General features: G+C 36.7%; 1 protein-coding gene across 19 annotated transcripts in view; it reads right to left on the bottom strand.

Annotated features, from left to right (window-relative positions):
• The window catches only part of SLC10A7 (solute carrier family 10 member 7), a 261,864-nt gene that overhangs the window by 213,432 nt on the left and 29,736 nt on the right, over positions 1-18,696 (bottom strand). Inside the window, exon 5 of one of the 19 annotated variants that reach the window (XM_074229179.1) lies at positions 8,749-16,313. The exons of 17 other annotated variants lie outside the window; for them this stretch is intronic. In XM_074229179.1, the coding sequence (XP_074085280.1) occupies positions 16,125-16,313 (189 nt within the window). In that variant the 3' untranslated portion in view covers positions 8,749-16,124. Of the gene's footprint in view, positions 1-8,748; positions 16,314-18,696 lie in introns of those variants that run through there. One more of the 19 variants, XM_074229194.1, reaches the window with a different exon arrangement.

Raw genomic sequence — 18,696 nt, 5'->3', positions numbered from 1 at the left:
TTTCAGTGACATTTGACCAATATGATAACCCACAGTTATATCAGCCTTTGCTCTTTCTTGATGAAGTGATAATCATGTTTTCCTTATCCAGAATGGTTGATGAGTGAGGTTGATGAGTAGGAGGGTGACCTTAAAATGCTTCTTTTACAATACATTAAAATGCACTTAGCATTGAGATTCTGCTGAATTTTATCTTTTGATGACTGGGAAGGCCCTTGAGTGAAAGTTGGGAGTCACAGAATTTGAAGTGAGTTCTATCTAGTCCTGGCTTTGTCACTTACTGGTTTTGTAATCTTGGACAAGTTGTTTGGACTAAATGGCCACTAAGGTTCCTTTCAACTCTGGATCTATCACCCTGTGAGAATTCTGTATTTTTTTTTAGAGGGTCACTGTCATTGGGAGTTAGGAAGTTGTTGTTCAGTCAGGCCAACTCTTGTGATCCCATTTGGGTTATTTTTGGCAGATAACTGGAGAAATAATTAAATCATCTGAATATTTTTATCAAAGCAGAGGGGGTAAAAGGATGGCAACTCAGGACCTAGTCATTATCACCACCAAAAATTACAAATAAGTTATCCTCAAGGGTTTGAATATGTTGATGAATTGAGATTATACAAAGAAAACACAGGAACTAGTGGAGGGATTGAAATAAATTAATAACAGGTTCTCAGAACTCAACATAAAATTAGCTATCGGTGGTATGAACCAGTTGAATCCCACCACTGGCAGAAATCAATGAAATCTGTAAAAATATAGCATCTACAAATATCTAGCAAAGCATGCATGACCTGGTATCTAGGACTATTTATTAGGAATACACTACTTTTCATAAATCAAAAGACAACAAATCCTTACTCTACAAACTGAAAGCTCAAAATATTACAATACTGAAATCAGAGTCAACAGAACTATGGACTACAATTGACAGATCTCACATTGATGAATAAAAAAATTTTAAATATCATTTTAAATAGATATCACCATACTAAATACTTATAATCACCAAAATATTAGAATAAAAAGCTCAAGGTCCTTATCATCACCATCATCTTGTAAATTAACTGGAGTTAAACTAAGGATGCTTTTCATGGATCTATATGTCAATGTTTTTATACAATTACAAGGAACAGTTGTTATTCACCTGTGCAGCAGTTCACAAAAAATTAAATAAAAGAATAGCAGTAACATAGCAACTTCTGTCAGGACCAAATGGTCCTACCTGAACTCCACTGAAAAACCAATGATCACAAGATGAACAACAACAACAATAATAATCTAATGTTGATCTGACAATTTATATTTATAAAATATTTCATATACACATGATTTCATTTGATCCTGATGACACTATGAGGAACATGATCCAAAGAATAATTAAAACTATTTTTCAGATGGGGAAAATCAAAGATCAGAGAGACTGGATGGGATTGAAAGAAATTATATGTACATAATTATCTCATTTGATCCTCACAACAATCCTAATAAATAGGTAATTACAAAAGAGGTCATGGAGGGTCAGAGAGATTAAGAGATGCACTTAAGAGTTTCACAGTTCACTGAATGTCTAAAATGGGATTTGAACTCAATCTTCCAAGTCTAGCTATGGTCTCTTTTAACCAAAATCACAAAGCTAAGTGACAAGTTCCAATTAAAGCCTCCTGACTAGATAACCAAAAATGCTCTTCTTCAGTCTTGTCTGAGTCTGGGACCCCATTTGAAGTTTATCTTGGCAGAAATACTGGAGTGGTTTTCCATATCGTTCTCCAGTTCATTTTGCAGATGAGAAAATCAAGGCAAATACTGTTAAGTGACTTGTCCAGGGTCACATAGCTCTAAAGTATCTGAAACCAGATTTGAACTCAGCTCTTCCTGACTCCAAGCCCAACACTTTACCCACTGAGCAGTTGTCTCCTAGGATAAGAAAATAGGAAGACTAATTCAGTTTTTTCTTGTGGATCCCAAATAAAGTTAATTTAGATAATTAATGTGTGATCCTTAATGGCAAGGCCCATGTTTTATTAATCTCTGTATCCCTCTCAATGTTTAGCATATATTATGTACTGAAAAACATTTGTTGAATGAATGCTTTTCAAAAAAAAGTACCCAGAGATCATCTATAAACTTCTAACTCAAGTCTGCAAATCAGCTGTGTTGTTCTGAATAAAGGAAGAACAAGAAAAGGGGGTTGAGGAGAGAGGCCAGGGTAAGAAAACAATCTCAAAGCTTAGACAGGAGGCATCATGGCCACACTCAACCAGGAGGGGGCGGGAAATATCTGTTACTAAATACTGACCTAGAAAACAACAAATTAACATTATCTATATTTTTTTTGGTTAAACATTTCTCAATTACATTTTAATATGCAAAGGATTAATAGGGAGTTCTGACATCTCTGGTCTAGTGGATAAAATGTTAGACAGAGTTAACAAGACTTGGGTTCAAAGACTTTCACTGACTGTATGACCATGGTCAAGTTACTCCATCTCTTTCCCTCAGTCTCCTCATCTGTAAAAGGTTGTAGTTAAAAGATATAAAGTGCTGAAAACTTTAAAGAGATATAAAGGTGGGGCATATAGGTGGTACAGCAGAGAGTGCACAGGCCCTGGAGTCAGGAGGACCTGAGTTCAAATTTGGTCTCAAGACACTTAATAATTATCTAGCTGTGTGACCTTGGGCAAGTCACTTAACCCCACTGCCTTTCCAAAAAAAAAAGAGCTATAAAGAAGTCAAGAGTCATGAGGATGGATAGGAAAATCAACTGTAAGATCCTTGAGGGCAGGGTCTGTTTTCATCTTCATACCCCCTCAGCACCTCACACAAGAACTGACGCACTTAACAAACCATTAGCTGAATGAATGAATGAATTATAGAAAAAGAGGCTGAGATATCAATTTCTTTTCAAAAAGCAGGAATCCAGTGACCTCTAAAAAAAAAAGACTTTCTAAGATAAAATTTCCTACTATAGATTCCCAGCTACTCTACTAAGACTGTGGCTCACTACATACATACATACATACATACATATATGAAAATCTCTCTCTCTCTCTCTCTCTCTCTCTCAATTCCCGAACCTGCTAACTTCAGGTCATTCAAATAAACTGTCAAGATAGAAATGATTAATTCATCACCAATTAGCTATAGCCAATAAATCTTTTAAACTCAGGGTTTTTTTTTTTTTAAAGAACCAGTACAGATTGATCATTTAACCAGATATCATGGCACAATGCAACATAAAACAGATTACGTAAAGCAGAAAAAAAATGGAGGAAGAATGAGAATGTGATCTTTAATGTTAGTGTTATCTTATTTTCCCTTTATTTCAATACAATCAGCATCACGGAAAAGGTCAAATGTGCAATCTCTGGGGTAAATACATTCAGCTGATCTTAAATAACTCAAATTAAAGATTACAGGTGCCACTCCCTGCTCTATCTGCTATATCCCTTCAAGGCCAATATGGTCTCATTCAAGGCTTCTCCTATCCATAAATTTTTATTTGCCTCATCCAATCCCAAGGGGTCAATTATCAACTCCATGCAGATGAGTCCCAAATCTCTTATTTCCAACCCCAATTTCTCCCTAAGGCTCTACATCTCAACTATTTGCTGAACATCTCCATGTAAATGGTCCACCAACACCTGATATCTAACATGTCCTAAACTAAATTCATGATTCTCTACCTTAAATCATTCCCCTCTCTAAACTTCCTCCTCTTAGCATTTTTTTCACTCTGTATATGCATGGCAAGATAAAATGAAACAGTGCTATATGTGTATTTAAGAGTAACATCACAGCATGCCTTTGCAACTGTGTGACTGACATAAGGATTAAAAAAAAAAACCCTTTCCTTGGGTTCCTCATCTTTTATAAAATGAATCAAGATGATCTCCAAGATCTTTCCTGGTTCTAACCTCTCACCCTACCTCCACCAACCACCTATCAAGGTCTTCTAATTCTAACTCTACAATATCTGTCACCAACATTCTCCTCTCTTCTTACTCAGTCTTCATTCTAGTTCCAAGTCCTGATCATCTCTTACCTAAACTACAAATGGATCTCCTTATATCCAGTCTCTCCTTCAAAAAGCTATGAAAATAATTTTCATAGCATATAAATGAGTGTAACTCTCTTCAAAACTCTTTAGAGAATCTTGAACTAGAAACTCCTTATCCATAGCACCAATCTACCTTTTCACTCTTTTATTATTTTCAAGTCAAACTGGGCTGTTAGCTCCCAGGACTGCCACCACCAAATTACTCCTGCTCTTCCATTTCCTAACAATGAATTCACACATCCCTAGAATGAACTACACCTCCCTCCTCTCTGTTGACATACTTCTCTTGGTAGCTTTATTTCTCTTGAGCAAGATCTTCCTTGATTTCCCTCTTCAAAATGTGTTTTCTCCCACCTCAAATATTTCTAAGATCTTGTCTACATCTTTGTGTTATTCTCATTCGTCCTTGCATTAGATTTCTTTCATTCAAATCTGCCTAAGAGAATATAAGCTTATTGTGGAAAGATTATAGGGCTAAGAATAAAGATTTTCCCTTCATGCCTTAGCAGAATATAGGTAGGAGCAATAATATTTAGCCTCAGGCTTCCTCTTGAGTTTATCCCTCTTTCATCCCACCTGCCTACTGATTCCCTTCCTATCCAAGGTCTGAGGCTCAGGAAAGATGCTCCACAGTAACCACATCCTTGTCACCAACCCACCACAATATCATTTAAAACAAGAACCATTATTAATCTTCAGTCAGTCTCTTGCTTCAAAGGGAGAAATTCCAGAGTTGTTCCAACTTTCAACTTTTATTGCTGTGAGACATAAGAAGCTGAATTTTCTTGGGTTTAGCTGTTTCTGCTCTCATAACAAATCAATTGAAACCTCAAAGGAAAACTTTTCTATTATACTTATATAATTCAATTCAACAAATATTTATTGAGCTTATTTGTATCAGAAGACACAAAAGGAATAATGTGTACCTCCAAGATGGCGACAAGAAGGGATCGAGTCTTAGGCGCTCTCTGATAAAAATTGAAACTAAGGACTCTAACTAAAACCAGTGAGGCAGTTTTCCTACTCAAGGAAACCTGGAAAAGAGCAAAAAAGCTCTGCTCCCCGGGGTCAGAGGGGCGGCCCGCCAGAGCGAAAGAACATCAGCCTCCTGGAGGCAGCCCCAGGGCACTGGGAGCCACGGCTCACAGCAGCAGGGGAGTCTCCTGAGCTACACCCGGGGGGAGCACCTGGCACAAAGTGGGGGAACAGCAGGGGACCTCTGCCAGAGTGAGCATGTGGAGCCCAGCCCTCAGGGCACACAGCCAGATCCAGAAACAAAAGCAGGCAGAGCCAGGAGGCAGGAGCCCCCCAGGGCATGAGCCCATTGAGCTGAGGGAGGGGAGTAAAGAGAGACTGCAAAGCTCTGTCCTCTGCCCCTAGAACAGGACTCTGGGGTTCTGACCACATTCAGATCCTGATTGAAGTCTAGGCCTGCCCCCAATAGAACAGCAGCAGTCCCCCCACCTCAGCCCCGTGGCAGAGGGAGGCACTTATGGTCATTCACAGACCAGGAGGGAGGACAGAGCCTCACACACTGAGACCCTTGTGGGAGTGTCCCAAAAGATCAGGAAGCACCGGAAAACAGGCTTAGGCTGGGAAAATGAGCAAGCAGAGAAACAAGAGGAAGACCATTGAGAAATATTTTGTATATGAGCCCAAGAAGGATCAAAACACTCAGTCTGAAGATGAGGAAGCACAACCTCCTGCATCTAAAGACTCCAAGAAAAACAGAAATTGGGATCAGGCTATGACAGAGCTCAAAAAAGACTTTGAAAATCAAATGAGGGAGTTGGAAGAAAAACTGGGAAAAGAAAGGAGAGAGATGCAGGAAAAACATGAAAATGAAGTCAGCAGCTTAGTCAAGGAAATCCAAAAAAAATGCTGAAGAAAATAGCATGCTAAAAACCAGCTTAGGTCAAATGGATAAAACAGTTAAAAAGGTTATTGAGAAGAATGCCTTAAAAAAGCAAAATTGGCCAGATGGAAAAAGAGATAAGAAAACTCTCTGAGGAGAACAAATCCTTCAGACAAAGAATAGAATTCAGGGAGATTGATGAATTTACCAGAAATCAGGAATCAATACTTCAAAACCAAAAAATGAAAAATTAGAAGAAAATGTGAAATATCTCATTGAAAAAACAACTGATATGGAAAACAGACTTAGGAAAGATAATTTAAAAATTATTGGAATACCTGAAAGTCATGATCAGAAAGAGCCTTGACATCATTTTCAAAGAATTACTACAGGAAAATTGCCCTGATATTCTAGAAGCAGAGGGCAAAATAGAAATGGAGAGAATCCACAGATCCCCGTGAGAAAGAAAATAAAAAAAACCAACCCCTAGGAATATTATAGCCAAGTTCCAGAACTCCCAAGTCAAAGAGATAATATTACAAGCAGCCACAGTTCAAATATCATGGAGCTGCAGTCAGGATCACACAGGACTTAGCAGCAACAACATTGGAAGCTCCTAGGGCTTGGAATATAATATACCAGAAGGCAAAGGAGCTTAGAATGCAGCCAAGAATCAACTACCCAGCAAGGCTGAATGTCCTCTTCCAGGGAAAAAGATGGACTTTCAATGAACCAGGGGAATTTCAACTGTTCCTTTTGGAATGGCCAGAGCTGAACAGAAGGTTTGATCTTCAGACACAGGACTCAGGTGAAGCATAGAGTGGAGGAGAAGGGGAAAATATGAGGGACTTAATGATGATGAACTGCATGTATTCCTGCATAGAAAAAATGACACTGTAACACTCATATGAACCTTCTCAGTTAATAGAGCAGGTAGAGGGAGCTTTTATAGTTGAAGCACAGGAGAAAGCTGAATTCGAAGATAAAATATGGTATAAAAATGGAGTCAATAGAAAAAAAGGGAAATTTAATAGGAGAAAGAAAAAAGGAGAGGGGGAATAGGCCAAGATATTTCATATAATAAGATTTTTCTTTATTACAATGAGCTATTGCAATGATATGGAAGGGGGGAGGCAAGGGGGAATGAGGGAACCTTTGCTCTCATCAGAGGTGGCTAGGAGAGGAAACACTATATATACTCAATGGGGTATAGGCATCTGGAATAAGAAGGAGAGAAGGGGGATGGGGGAAAGGGGGCGATGTGAGCGATGTAGGAGAGGATGGACCATGGGGGGAGAGTGGTCAGATATAAAACATTTTCTTTTTTACTTCTTGCCAAGGGGCTGGGATTGGAAGGTCTGTCCAGGACTATAGGGCCAGGTGGATGCTGGGCCTAAGGGGTGGTATGGGGGCTCGGGGCCTCTTGGCCCCAGGACCAGGGATCTATCTGCTGTGCCACTCAGCTACGCTACAGCAGAGTCAGAGTGAAAGGAGAGAGAAAATAGAGTACATGGTAGTGGAGAAATACAAAAGGAGGGAGTTGCGATCAGCAATGGCAACGGTGGAAAAATATGGAAGTAACTTTTGCGATGGACTTACCATAAAGAATGTGATCCACCCACGACAGAGTTGTTGGTGTTGGAACAAAGACTGAAGCACATTTTTTATTATTATTATTTGGGGGAGGGTGCAGGGCAAATGGGGCTGGGTGGCCTGCCTGGAGACGCATAGCAGGGTGATCGTTGGGTGTCTGAGGCCAGATTTGGACCCAGGTGGTCCTGGCTCAAGGGCCAATGCTCTGTCCACCACCCAGCCACATCTACTATTATTACTATTTTATTTTATTTCGGGTCTTTTTTTCCCTTCTTTTTGGTTTTTGCAGGGCAGTGGGGATCGGGTGGCTTGCATGTCACACGGCTGGGTGACTGTTGGGTCTACGAGGCTGGATGTGGGCTCAGGTGCGCCACCTGGCCATACCTATAATTATTACTATTTTTTTTAATTTTAATTTTTTTCCTCTCCCCTTTACTTTATCACTCAAGCAAGTCTATATTTATGGGGGGGGGGTATTTAGTTTACTCTTAAACAAGAATATTTTATTAATGTAAAAAAACATTTGTACAAAATGAGAATAAAAATTTTTTTTAAATTTCTCTTATGAATTTCTTTCCCCTTAATCTTAATTCTCACACCGAAAATGACTAATATGCAAGCATGTTAACACAAATGTATATATATAATATTCATCTGACTGTTCACCGTCAAGGGAAAGGGAGGGTGGAAGGAAATTATTTGATTTAAAAATATGCATAGGCATGTGAATGAATGTTGAAAAACGTTCATAACATGTAATTGCAAAAATAAAGTATAAATTAAAAAATGCATCCTTCCCTTCAGTCAAATACTAAAATCAAGCTAGAATGGTTTAGACTAGACAGAAATGTCAAATGTCAAGTTGTACATTCTGGCATTCAATGAGTGTATCTGGAGCAGGATTCAAGTATATAATCTATATGGAAAATTAAAAATTATCTATAAGACTTTAGCCCTTGCTGGAAAGCAGGAGGCATAGAAGGTGAAAAGAGAACTTTCTATCCTCTGCTTGGGGGCACAGAATCATTACTACTAATGAATGATGCAAAAGGACATATAAGTGGAGGGCAGAAAGATCCAGGCTCAAATTCTTTCAGTCCTACTGTGTAACCTTGAAAAAAGTCACTTTAGCTTTTTGGGTCTTGACTTCAATTGTAAAATAATAATAACATTTAAAAAATAGTAACTGTAAGTAGTTATATAGCCTTTAAGGGGATATATATATATATATATATATATATATATATATATATATATATACATACATACATATATATATTTGTATATATTTTCATGTGTGTGTGTGTGTGTGTGTCTCATTTGATAATAAAATTAAAAATACGATACCTGAAAATAAAATGAGGAATTAGACTAGATAATCTCTATATTCCCTTCCAGATTTATGAGCCTTTGAGGCCTGTCATGGAATTAAACCATAGTATAAAACTTTTTTAAAAATATAGTACTCCCTGATTCTCAAGAAGTTTTTCAAATAAGTAGCACCCAGATCTGATATTCACACCTTCTAGATCTGTTTGCAACAAGCCTGTGAGTCACCTGAGGGATGACAGTCTCCAAAGTGAGAATCCTCAAAATCATCTCTTCAGCAAATGACATGTCTTCTGTGCCAGATGTATACAAGAATGTGTGTGTATTGTATATAAGATATGTATGTATTATGTACAAGAAATCTGTGTGTATTGTGTGCAAGAAATGTGTTTATTATGTATAAGTGTGACTGTTTCTATTGTGTACAAAGAAAATTAAAAGCACACATATTTTAAGTGATATGGAAGAGATAATTTGCCTCCTCAAAACACCTGTCCTAATAAGCCCATAACTCAGTGTATTATGAAGCAAGGCTCCTATTTCCTACAAGTATCCTATTCTGACTAAAACCTATAACAAACAGGAAGGTTGTCTCAGATGGGGCAGTGAGCCAAGAGTATGGTTGCTTCCAGATGCTGATGCTCTAGATAAACAAGTGATGAGAGAAGACTTTTATACCTTTACATCTTTCTCTCCAAAGAAAAGGACTTAAGAGTAGAGTCACTACTGCCCCTCACTTTCCAAGGAGCTCACATGGCCTAATAAAAAAAAAAAAGTCCTGGGTTTGGAATCAGGTAACTGGGATCCAAATCTCAGTGCCACCCTTCTGGTCTGGTCTTAGCCATCTGTAATATGGGGCATTTGGACAAGACAATCTGTCAGGGATGCCAGTATGGCAGAGCAGACAGAACACTTGACAGAACACTCAGAACACTGAGTTCTCATCTCATTTCAGACACTTCCCAAACATATGACCCTGAACAAGTCACTAAACCTCAGTCACCAAAAAGTAAGGATAATAACAGTATCTGTCTCATAGGGTTACTATGAGGATCCAAAGATATGATGTGCATAAACCTCACCACAAAGATATGATGCACATAAACCTCACAGCACTATATAAATTAATAAATTATTATTATTACTGTAATTATTAAGGCTAAAGGGACTGAAGATAAACTGGCTTATTATTTAAATCACAGAAAAAAAATAAAATAATGAGTGATAAATAAAAAGTTATAAAAACAAAATTAAAATAAAGATTTAAGGAAAAATTACATTTTAAAAACCACAATAAGGTTTAGTAACTTGATGAGCCAGAGAGACAGAACTTCATGATTCTGAACTGGTACAAGGCAGAGCTCTGTAAGCATTCTACCTGACGGTAATTCCCTTTATAAATGTTTTAAGGAATCTCATCTTCATGCTTAGGACTCCCACTATTAACTCCCCATTGATGATGTGGGATAACCAGGCAATTTTTCATGCTGCAGTGATGTGCTAGACACTGAACTTTCAGACTCTGGTTGGTCTACTATGAACTTGATCTTTCACCTCTAACAAAAAATTCCTCATAAGTGTAATTTTAAAGTTAGTAATGAGAACTTCATTTGCTTTCCAAACAGACAGAAAACCTTTTTGAAATACATTCCAGCTGCCATGACCTTGGTCTATGACTTAAAGAGTTCACCTCATGTAATAATTTTCTTTGCCTAGGAGATACTTGAGGTTTCTTTTGAAATGATTGGGGAACTAACCCCAGAGATGGAACAGAAAACACATATATTTTCAAATCATTACCTTCCTGTTTCACAGGAGAGTAAGAATCAAAATATTTCTTTTTTTGTCCTGTCATGAAATTCTGATCAATATTTACCAATCTGTTGCCAATGAAAAGATGCCAATAAAAATGAAAACAGAAATATATCTTCCCTTCAGTCAAAAACACAAAACAGGACAAGATAGTATAGAAAGTGTTGAACTCACACATTTTTAAATTTAATTTATTTCAACAAACAAATATACTTCTCTTCCCTCCCGTTGCCATCCACCCTCTCCCTATACACATATACATACACACAGTGAAAAACAAAAATATGTATATTCAAACAAAACAAATCCTTAAAGAAGGAACACTAAGCCTCAGGTAGTGGTTAATTTAGTAAGATTAGCAAACTTTTTCTTTTTTCTTTTGGTTTTATTTTCCCCAAAATTATAGCTCTAAATTTATCAACATTCGTAACACTGTATTTAAAGGTTGTATATTTAAGACAAAGTTTTCAACAAGCATACATCTAGGCACAATTTGTTATTATGAGACCTCAATTACTTAGCTCCTGTTTTTTTTCCAACTGCTTTGTACAAATGTGTATTAATACAATTCATAATTATGATGTATTTTTAACATGCAACTCTTATCTCCTCCATGAAAATGGAAGTCCCCTGTGAGTAGAATTGTGTTCATCTTTGTACAGATATTGCCAGCCTCTAGCTTCAATACAGTAGGTGCTTTATAAATTCTTACTGATTCGATGATTCTTTTCTCTTACAAGGGCAGTAATCTTTTGATTGCCTTATTGTTACTACTGGATATAAATATTTCTTCCTTATTTAGTTAAAAATCCCTCCAAATTAATCCTCCTTTTTCCAGGAGTACAACCAATTTATACAGTAATGTGTCAATATTTTCTTCCTGGCACAAAGAAAAACAGAAACTCTGAAGTTACAGAACAAACTTTATCTTTCCCAAGAAAAGGAATAGATATGAAAAATATGCTACATGGTATGATTACCAATATATTTAAAATATAAAGATATTCAGAGTAACCATTCCATCTATGAGGATGGAATAAAATATATTATACTTCAAGTAACTATAAAAAACAAAGCTAAATCAATCTGAGATAAGATAACAAAATAATTGATGAAGTCAAGAAAGGGAAATAGGGAAATAGCACCACAAACAAAGGAAAAATAACAAAGAAATTAACCAATACTTTATGAGAAACAAACAAGGAACCATTTCAAAATGTTAAATTATTCATTCATTACATGGACATAAAGAACAATTTGCACCCTGCACCTCTGAAAACTACTATCTAAGTATACTCACTTCAGGGGTATAGAACTGATCTTAAAAGAAGAGTGTGACCCTATACCAAGATAAGGTCAAAAACAGTATAGGAGGGGCGGCTAGGTGGCGCAGTTGATACAGCACTGGCCTTGGAGTCAGGAGTACCTGGGTTCAAATCCAACTCAGACACTTGCCTAGCCGTGTGGCCTTGGGCAAGCCACTTAACCCCACTGCCTTGAAAATCTTAAAAAAAAAACAGTATAGGATTTAGGCATAAAGGTTGATACCATAGGCCAATCAGGGGAACAAGGAACAGTATATATGTCAGATCTACAGAAGGGAAAGGAGTTTATGATCAAAAAAGACAGACATTATAAAATATAAAATGGATAATTCTGATTATGCTAAATTAAAAAGGGTTTACACAAATAAAATCAATATAACCAAAATTAGAATACAGAAAGTTAGAAAACAAATTTTACAGCTAACATTTCTGACAATGAACTCATTTCTAAAGTAAATGGAGAACTAAGTCAAATTTATAAGAGTCATTCCCCAGTTGATAAATGGTCAAAGAATATGAAAAGGCAGTTTTCATATGAAAAAATTAAAGCTAGCTATATTCATATGAAAAAATGCTCTAATTCATTATTGATTAGAGAAATGCAAATTAAAACTGAGTACCACCTCACACCAATCAGATTGACCAATTATGACAAAAACAGGAAAATGATCAATGTTGAGAGAGAATGTGAAAAAACTGATGCAATATTGGTAAAGTTATGGAATGCTCACTGTCAAGGGGAGGGGGGAAATGAAGGGAAAGAGGAAGAAAAACGTGGAACTCAAAATCCTGCAAAAAAGATGAATGTTGAAAACTATCTCCACATGTACTTTGAATAATGAAATAATTTAAACTTTTAAAAAAGAGAATGTGAGATAGCACTGAATTAATACAATGTCATTTCTCACATATATATTCTTTCAGTCATTTTCTTTAAAACTGATCCCCACTTTCACAAACTACATTCTAGCCAAACCAGCCCATTAGGCATTCCTTTCAATATGATATTGTCTACTGGCTACAAGCATTTGCAAAAGCCGTGACCCCACCCCCCATTTTGAGACTATACTCCTCTTCCTTATCTCCACCACTCAGAATTCTTGTCATCCTCTTACATGAAACTTTCCCTGATCCCCACCGTTGGTTAATAATTTCTCTTCAATTTCCCTAATAGTATTGGTATTTGCCTATAAATTGCATCTTCCCCATAGAAGGTAAATTAACTGCCTATTTCATTTTTATCTTTTGAAAATAATCAATCAAGATTCATCATTAGTCATAAGCAAAGACTTGGCATCAAAAGACATGAGTTCAAAAATCAGTCTCAGACATTTAAGTATATTTGTGACTCTGGACAAGTCACTTAAACTGTATGCCTCAGTTTCCTCATCTATAAAAATGAGAACAATATAGCTCCCATTTCACAGGGTTGTTGTGATAATCAAATGAGTTAATATATGTAAAGCTTTTTTGCAAACCTTAAAATACTATTCAATGATGACGGTTATTTGTTATAAAAAATAATTATATTTTATGTTAAAATCTCCACATTTTATAGATGAGGGCACTGAGGCCCAGAAGTGAGAAAATTTGCCCAAAGTTACACTGGTTTTAAGTGGCAAAACCAAAATTTTAACCCAAGTTTACATGGCTCCAACTATAATGTTCTTCGAGTTTACAGTAGATGCTTAATAAAGGATTACTGAATTAAATTGAAGCATTGAGCACAAAAGACTTTCATTTCAAATCAATGTAACATATACAGCTTTTGTAAGAATCTCTAATTAGAATGACACCTTAACCTCATGTGACATCAGACTTAAAAATATATTCCTCTTCCCCAGGAATAATTCTTGGAAAATGAGCAAGCATCTCAGGATGTGACCCCAAATGGACAACCAATACAGTAGGCAATTAGCAAGCAGCACCAATTCACAGTACTTTCATTAAAATTGTTAATTAAGCAGGGTAAAACTGATAAATGTGAAAAGTCAACATGTAAAAATTATGTCTAAATTGTATAAGATAATAAATACTGAGGTGATGGTATAATTTCCAACACAATGTAATTAATGTAATATTCATAATTTATTTACCAAATCTTAAGTTTTCCCTGACAACATTTTTACTATTAGGAATGTGACTCCTATCATTCTAGTACAAGTATCTTACCAGTTCATAATATTGTGCTTCCTTGTCAATACCTACAAATATTCCTAACTTTCTTCATAGATATGTTATGGAAAAGAAAAAACCTTTTAAGTCTTTGACTCACTTTTATACATACTCCAAGAAAATCAAAGAAAATCAAAGTCCCATATTACCCCCAAAATCTGTTAGCATTAAACAGACAAAAATAAACAAAAGAACTGAGTTCACACATAAGGTAGAATAGGTGAATAATCAAATACAGTATGTGTATCTGTGTCTGTGTGTATATGTATATATGATTGCTCAAAAGAAAGAGTCTGTGTGCATCTATATATGACAGAGTGTGAGAGAGCACTACATATATAGATATATGGTAAATATCATGGAATATTACTGCAAAACAGCCATAGAAAATATGTGGAATTCAGAGAAACCTACGAAAACATGTATGAACAAAATAAAGCAGAACCCTGACAATATATAATGTAAACAAAAATAACACTAAAAGGAAACTCCCTATATTGTAACTGCAGTGAACAATTTTGTTACTGAAAAAGAGAGGTAAATTCAAAACTCAAGGTTTTAAAAATGAATACTGAAACCTGTTTTTGCATACAGCCAGAAGAAAAAATAAACTCCCCTCCAAAAAAAAAAAAGAAACAGGTGAATCACTCTTTCCTCCTCTTAGAAGAGAGGCAGAGGAATTAGTTTGTCATTAGACATAGCCATTTCAACTTCACTCTTGTTTATCTCAAGAAAGGGCACAGTGTAGGGTCTGGGCCTAACATCAGAAAATGATTATGACATAAAAAACAGAGAGTACCAAAAACATTTTAAAGTAATGTGTAAAAGTAAAACCCAGGGGGAAAAAATTACAGTGATAACAATGTGAGAGCAAGTGAAATTGGATATTGTGAAATTATAATGACCAAACCCGGTCATACAGAAGAAATATGATGAACTATATTTCCTCCCTTTCTCGGCAAAGGTGTGGGGACTATGGATATGGAAGACTACAAATGTCTGATGTATTTGCTTAGTTTTGTTGAAATTTTTTTCTGTTTTTCCAATTCCCTGTTATAAGAGACAGCGCTCTGGGAAAGGGAAGAGATATCCTGAGAAATATGTTATGTTTGAAAAAGACTTCAATAAAAACATTGTAAAAGCAAAAGAAAATGCAATATAAAAAATTGTAATGAATAGTACTTTCTATTTATTCTTGGTTATATTAATTTCCATGTTTTCCTAAAGAAGAATATTTCTCATTTTTCTACAATGAAAATCAGCCTGTTTACTTCCAAATACTTCTCCAAATTGATTGAGGTCACTCTAATTCTAATCTCTAAAATTCTAGGAGACTTCCATGGAAGTTGATAAAACCTCTGTATTTAAAAGCTCATTCTCTATTCCATTATCTAAGAAAATTAATTAGTCCTGGGCTCACAAATGACCCTCTTCCCCCATAGGGCATCATTGGGTAAACCTCTTCCATTTAACAGTGAACTACCTATAATTACTCTTCATAACCAACCTTTCGAACAGTTGTACATCCATCTCCCAAAAGAATAATCTAAGCAAATCATACTTTCCTAGAATGTAAATGGCCACAAGAGATAAAACTAAAAAACCTTATATCCTGGGATCTCATCTTTTCCCATAACCAATCGCCAGGATTGAGCCCAAATTCCTGAGTTTGGCATTCATAGTCTTATGCAATTTGAGGTTAAATAACTTATCCAAACTTATTCCTGTACTTCCCAATATATATATCTTTTACCTAGGTCAGACAGAGAATTCTACAGATTTGCCCTGTTCATCCAGAGCCTTCCTTCAAGCTATCTACCTTGCCATCTCTTCACTGACCAAATCCTACCTATGCTTTAAGCCCCATATCAACTACTATTTCCTCTATGAATCCTTCCTTGACTACACCCAATGGCACATATTTCCTATAACAATCATTTGGCTTTTAAGTAATTTCCCATGATTATGTTTAATTTTTCCTTCATGTACATGTGAGCTTCTGGAAGATGGAAGAGGGTGAAAGATACATTTTGAACATTGCAAATTTTGCTGAAGATTGCCTCAGTGCCAAGAAAGGTGAGCATTTGCTTCTTTCTCTTCTTCCTTCCTCCAGTATTGAATGGCCTACGACTTCCCAAACTTGGAACACAGGGAAAACTAAGGTTCTTCTCTGTTATAGACAAAACAGCAGAAAAAAGGTTGATCTCAAAAACCCATCTACCATTTAAAATAGTATTTTTATGAGAAATGTGTTCTAAATCCAAAATAATTTACAAAACAACTTTTTTTATTTAATGTTTATTTATTCTCATTTTGTACAAATAATGTTTTTTGTACATTAATAAAATATTCTTGTTTAAGAGTAAACAAAATACTCCCTCACTCCAAAAAATATAGACTCGCTTAAGTGATAAAGTAAAGGGGAGAGAAAAAAAATTAAAAATTCAAAAATAGTAATAATTGTAGGTATGGCCAGGTGGCGCAATAGACAAAGCACCAGCCCTGGAGCCACGAGCACCTGAGCCTATATCCAGCCCCCATACACCCAATAATCACTCAGCTGTGTGACATGCAAGCCACCCAACCCCACTGCCCTGCAAAATCCAAAAAAAGAAAAAAAAAACCGAAAATAAAATAAAATAGTAATAATAGTAGGGGTAGCTGGGTGGCAGACAGAGCAATGGCCCTTGAGCCAGGAGCACCCGGGTCCCAATCCAGCCTCAAACACCCAACTATCACCCTGCTATGTGGCCCCAGCCCCATTTGCTCTGCACCCCCCCAAAATAATAATAATAAAAAATGTACTTCAGTCTTTGTTCCAACACCTACAATTCTGTCGCAGGTGGATCATATTCTTTATAATAAGTCCATCACAAAAGTTACTTCCATATATTTCCACCCTTGCCATTGCTGATCGCAACTCCCTCCTTTTGTATTTCTCCACTACCATGTAATATATTTTCTCTCTCCTTTCAATCTGACTCTGCTGTAGGGCAGCTGAGTGGTGCAGCAGACAGATCCGTGGCCCTGGGGCCAAGAGGCCCAGAGGCCCCCAGCACCCCTTAGGCCCAGCATCCACCTGGCCCTATGGTCCTGGACAGGCCTTCCAATCCCAGCCCCTTGCAAGAAGTAAAAGAGAAAATGTGTTACATCTGACAACTCTCCCCCCATGGTCCATCCTCTCCTCCATCACTCACATCCCCACCCCTTCCCCCTGCTGCCCCCTCCTTCTTACTCCAGATGCCTATACACCATTGAGTATATATGCTGTTTCCTCTCCTAGCCACCTCCGATGAGAGCAAAGATTCCCTCATTCCCCCTTGCCTTCCCCCCTTCCATAACATTTCAGTAGTTCATTGTGATAAAAAAAATCTTATTATATGAAATATCCTGGCCTATCGCCCCCCCCTTTTCTTTCTCCCATTACATTTCCCTTTTTTCTATTGACTCCATTTTTACACCATAGTTTATCATCAAATTCAGCTTTCTCCTGTGCTTCATCAATAAAAGCTCCTTCTCACCTGCTCTATTAACTGAGAAGGTTCATATGAGTATTATCAGTGTCATTTTTCTATACAGGAATACATGCAGGTCATCATCAAGTCCCTCATATTTTCCCCTTCTCCACTCTCTATGCTTTACCTAAGTCCTGTATTTGAAGATCAAACCTTCTGTTCAGCTCTGGCCATTCCTACAGGAACATTTGAAATTCCCCTGGTTCAATGAAAGTCCATTTTTTTCCCTGGAAGAGGACATTCAGCCTTGCTGGGTAGTTCATTCTCGGTTGCATTCCAAGCTCTTTTGCCTTCCAATATATTATATTCCAAGCCCTACAAGCTTTTAATGTAGTTGCTGCTAAGTCTTGTGTGACCCTGACTGCAGCTCCATGATATTTGAATTGTGTCCTTCTGGCTGCTTTTAATATTTTCTCTTTGACTTGCGAGTTCTGGAACTTGGCTGTAATATTCCTAGGGGTTGGTTTTTTGGGATCTCTTTCTCGGGAGGGATCAGTGGATTCTCTCCATTTCTTTTTTGCCCTCTGCTTCTAGGATAGCAGGGCAATTTTCCTTTAGTAATTCTTTGAAAATGATGTCAAGGCTCTTTTCCTGATCATGACTTTCAGGTATTCCAATAATTTTTAAATTATCTTTCCTCTATCTGTTTTCCATATCAGTTGTTTTTTCAATGAGATGTTTCACATTTTCTTCTAATTGTTCATTTTTTTGGTTTTGAAGTAATGAATTCTGGTTTCTTGTAAATTCATCAATCTCCCTGAGTTCTATTCTTTGTCTGAAGGATTTGTTTTCCTTAGAGAGCTTTCTTATCTCTTTTTCCATCTGGCCAATTTTGCTTTTTAAAGCATTCTTCTCTTCAATAACTTTTTAAACTGTTTTATCCATTTGACCTAAGCTGGTTTTTAGCATGCTATTTTCTTCAGCATTTTTTTGGATTTCCTTGACTAAGCTGCTGACTTCATTTTCATGTTTTTCCTGCATCTCTCTTTTTTCTTTTCCCAGTTTTTCTTCTAACTCCCTCATTTGATTTTCAAAGTC

Source organism: Macrotis lagotis, chromosome 3, assembly GCF_037893015.1.
Source record: "Macrotis lagotis isolate mMagLag1 chromosome 3, bilby.v1.9.chrom.fasta, whole genome shotgun sequence".
In the NCBI taxonomy this organism is placed as follows: Eukaryota; Metazoa; Chordata; class Mammalia; order Peramelemorphia; family Peramelidae; genus Macrotis; species Macrotis lagotis.
This window is presented reverse-complemented; position numbering and strand designations above follow the sequence as displayed.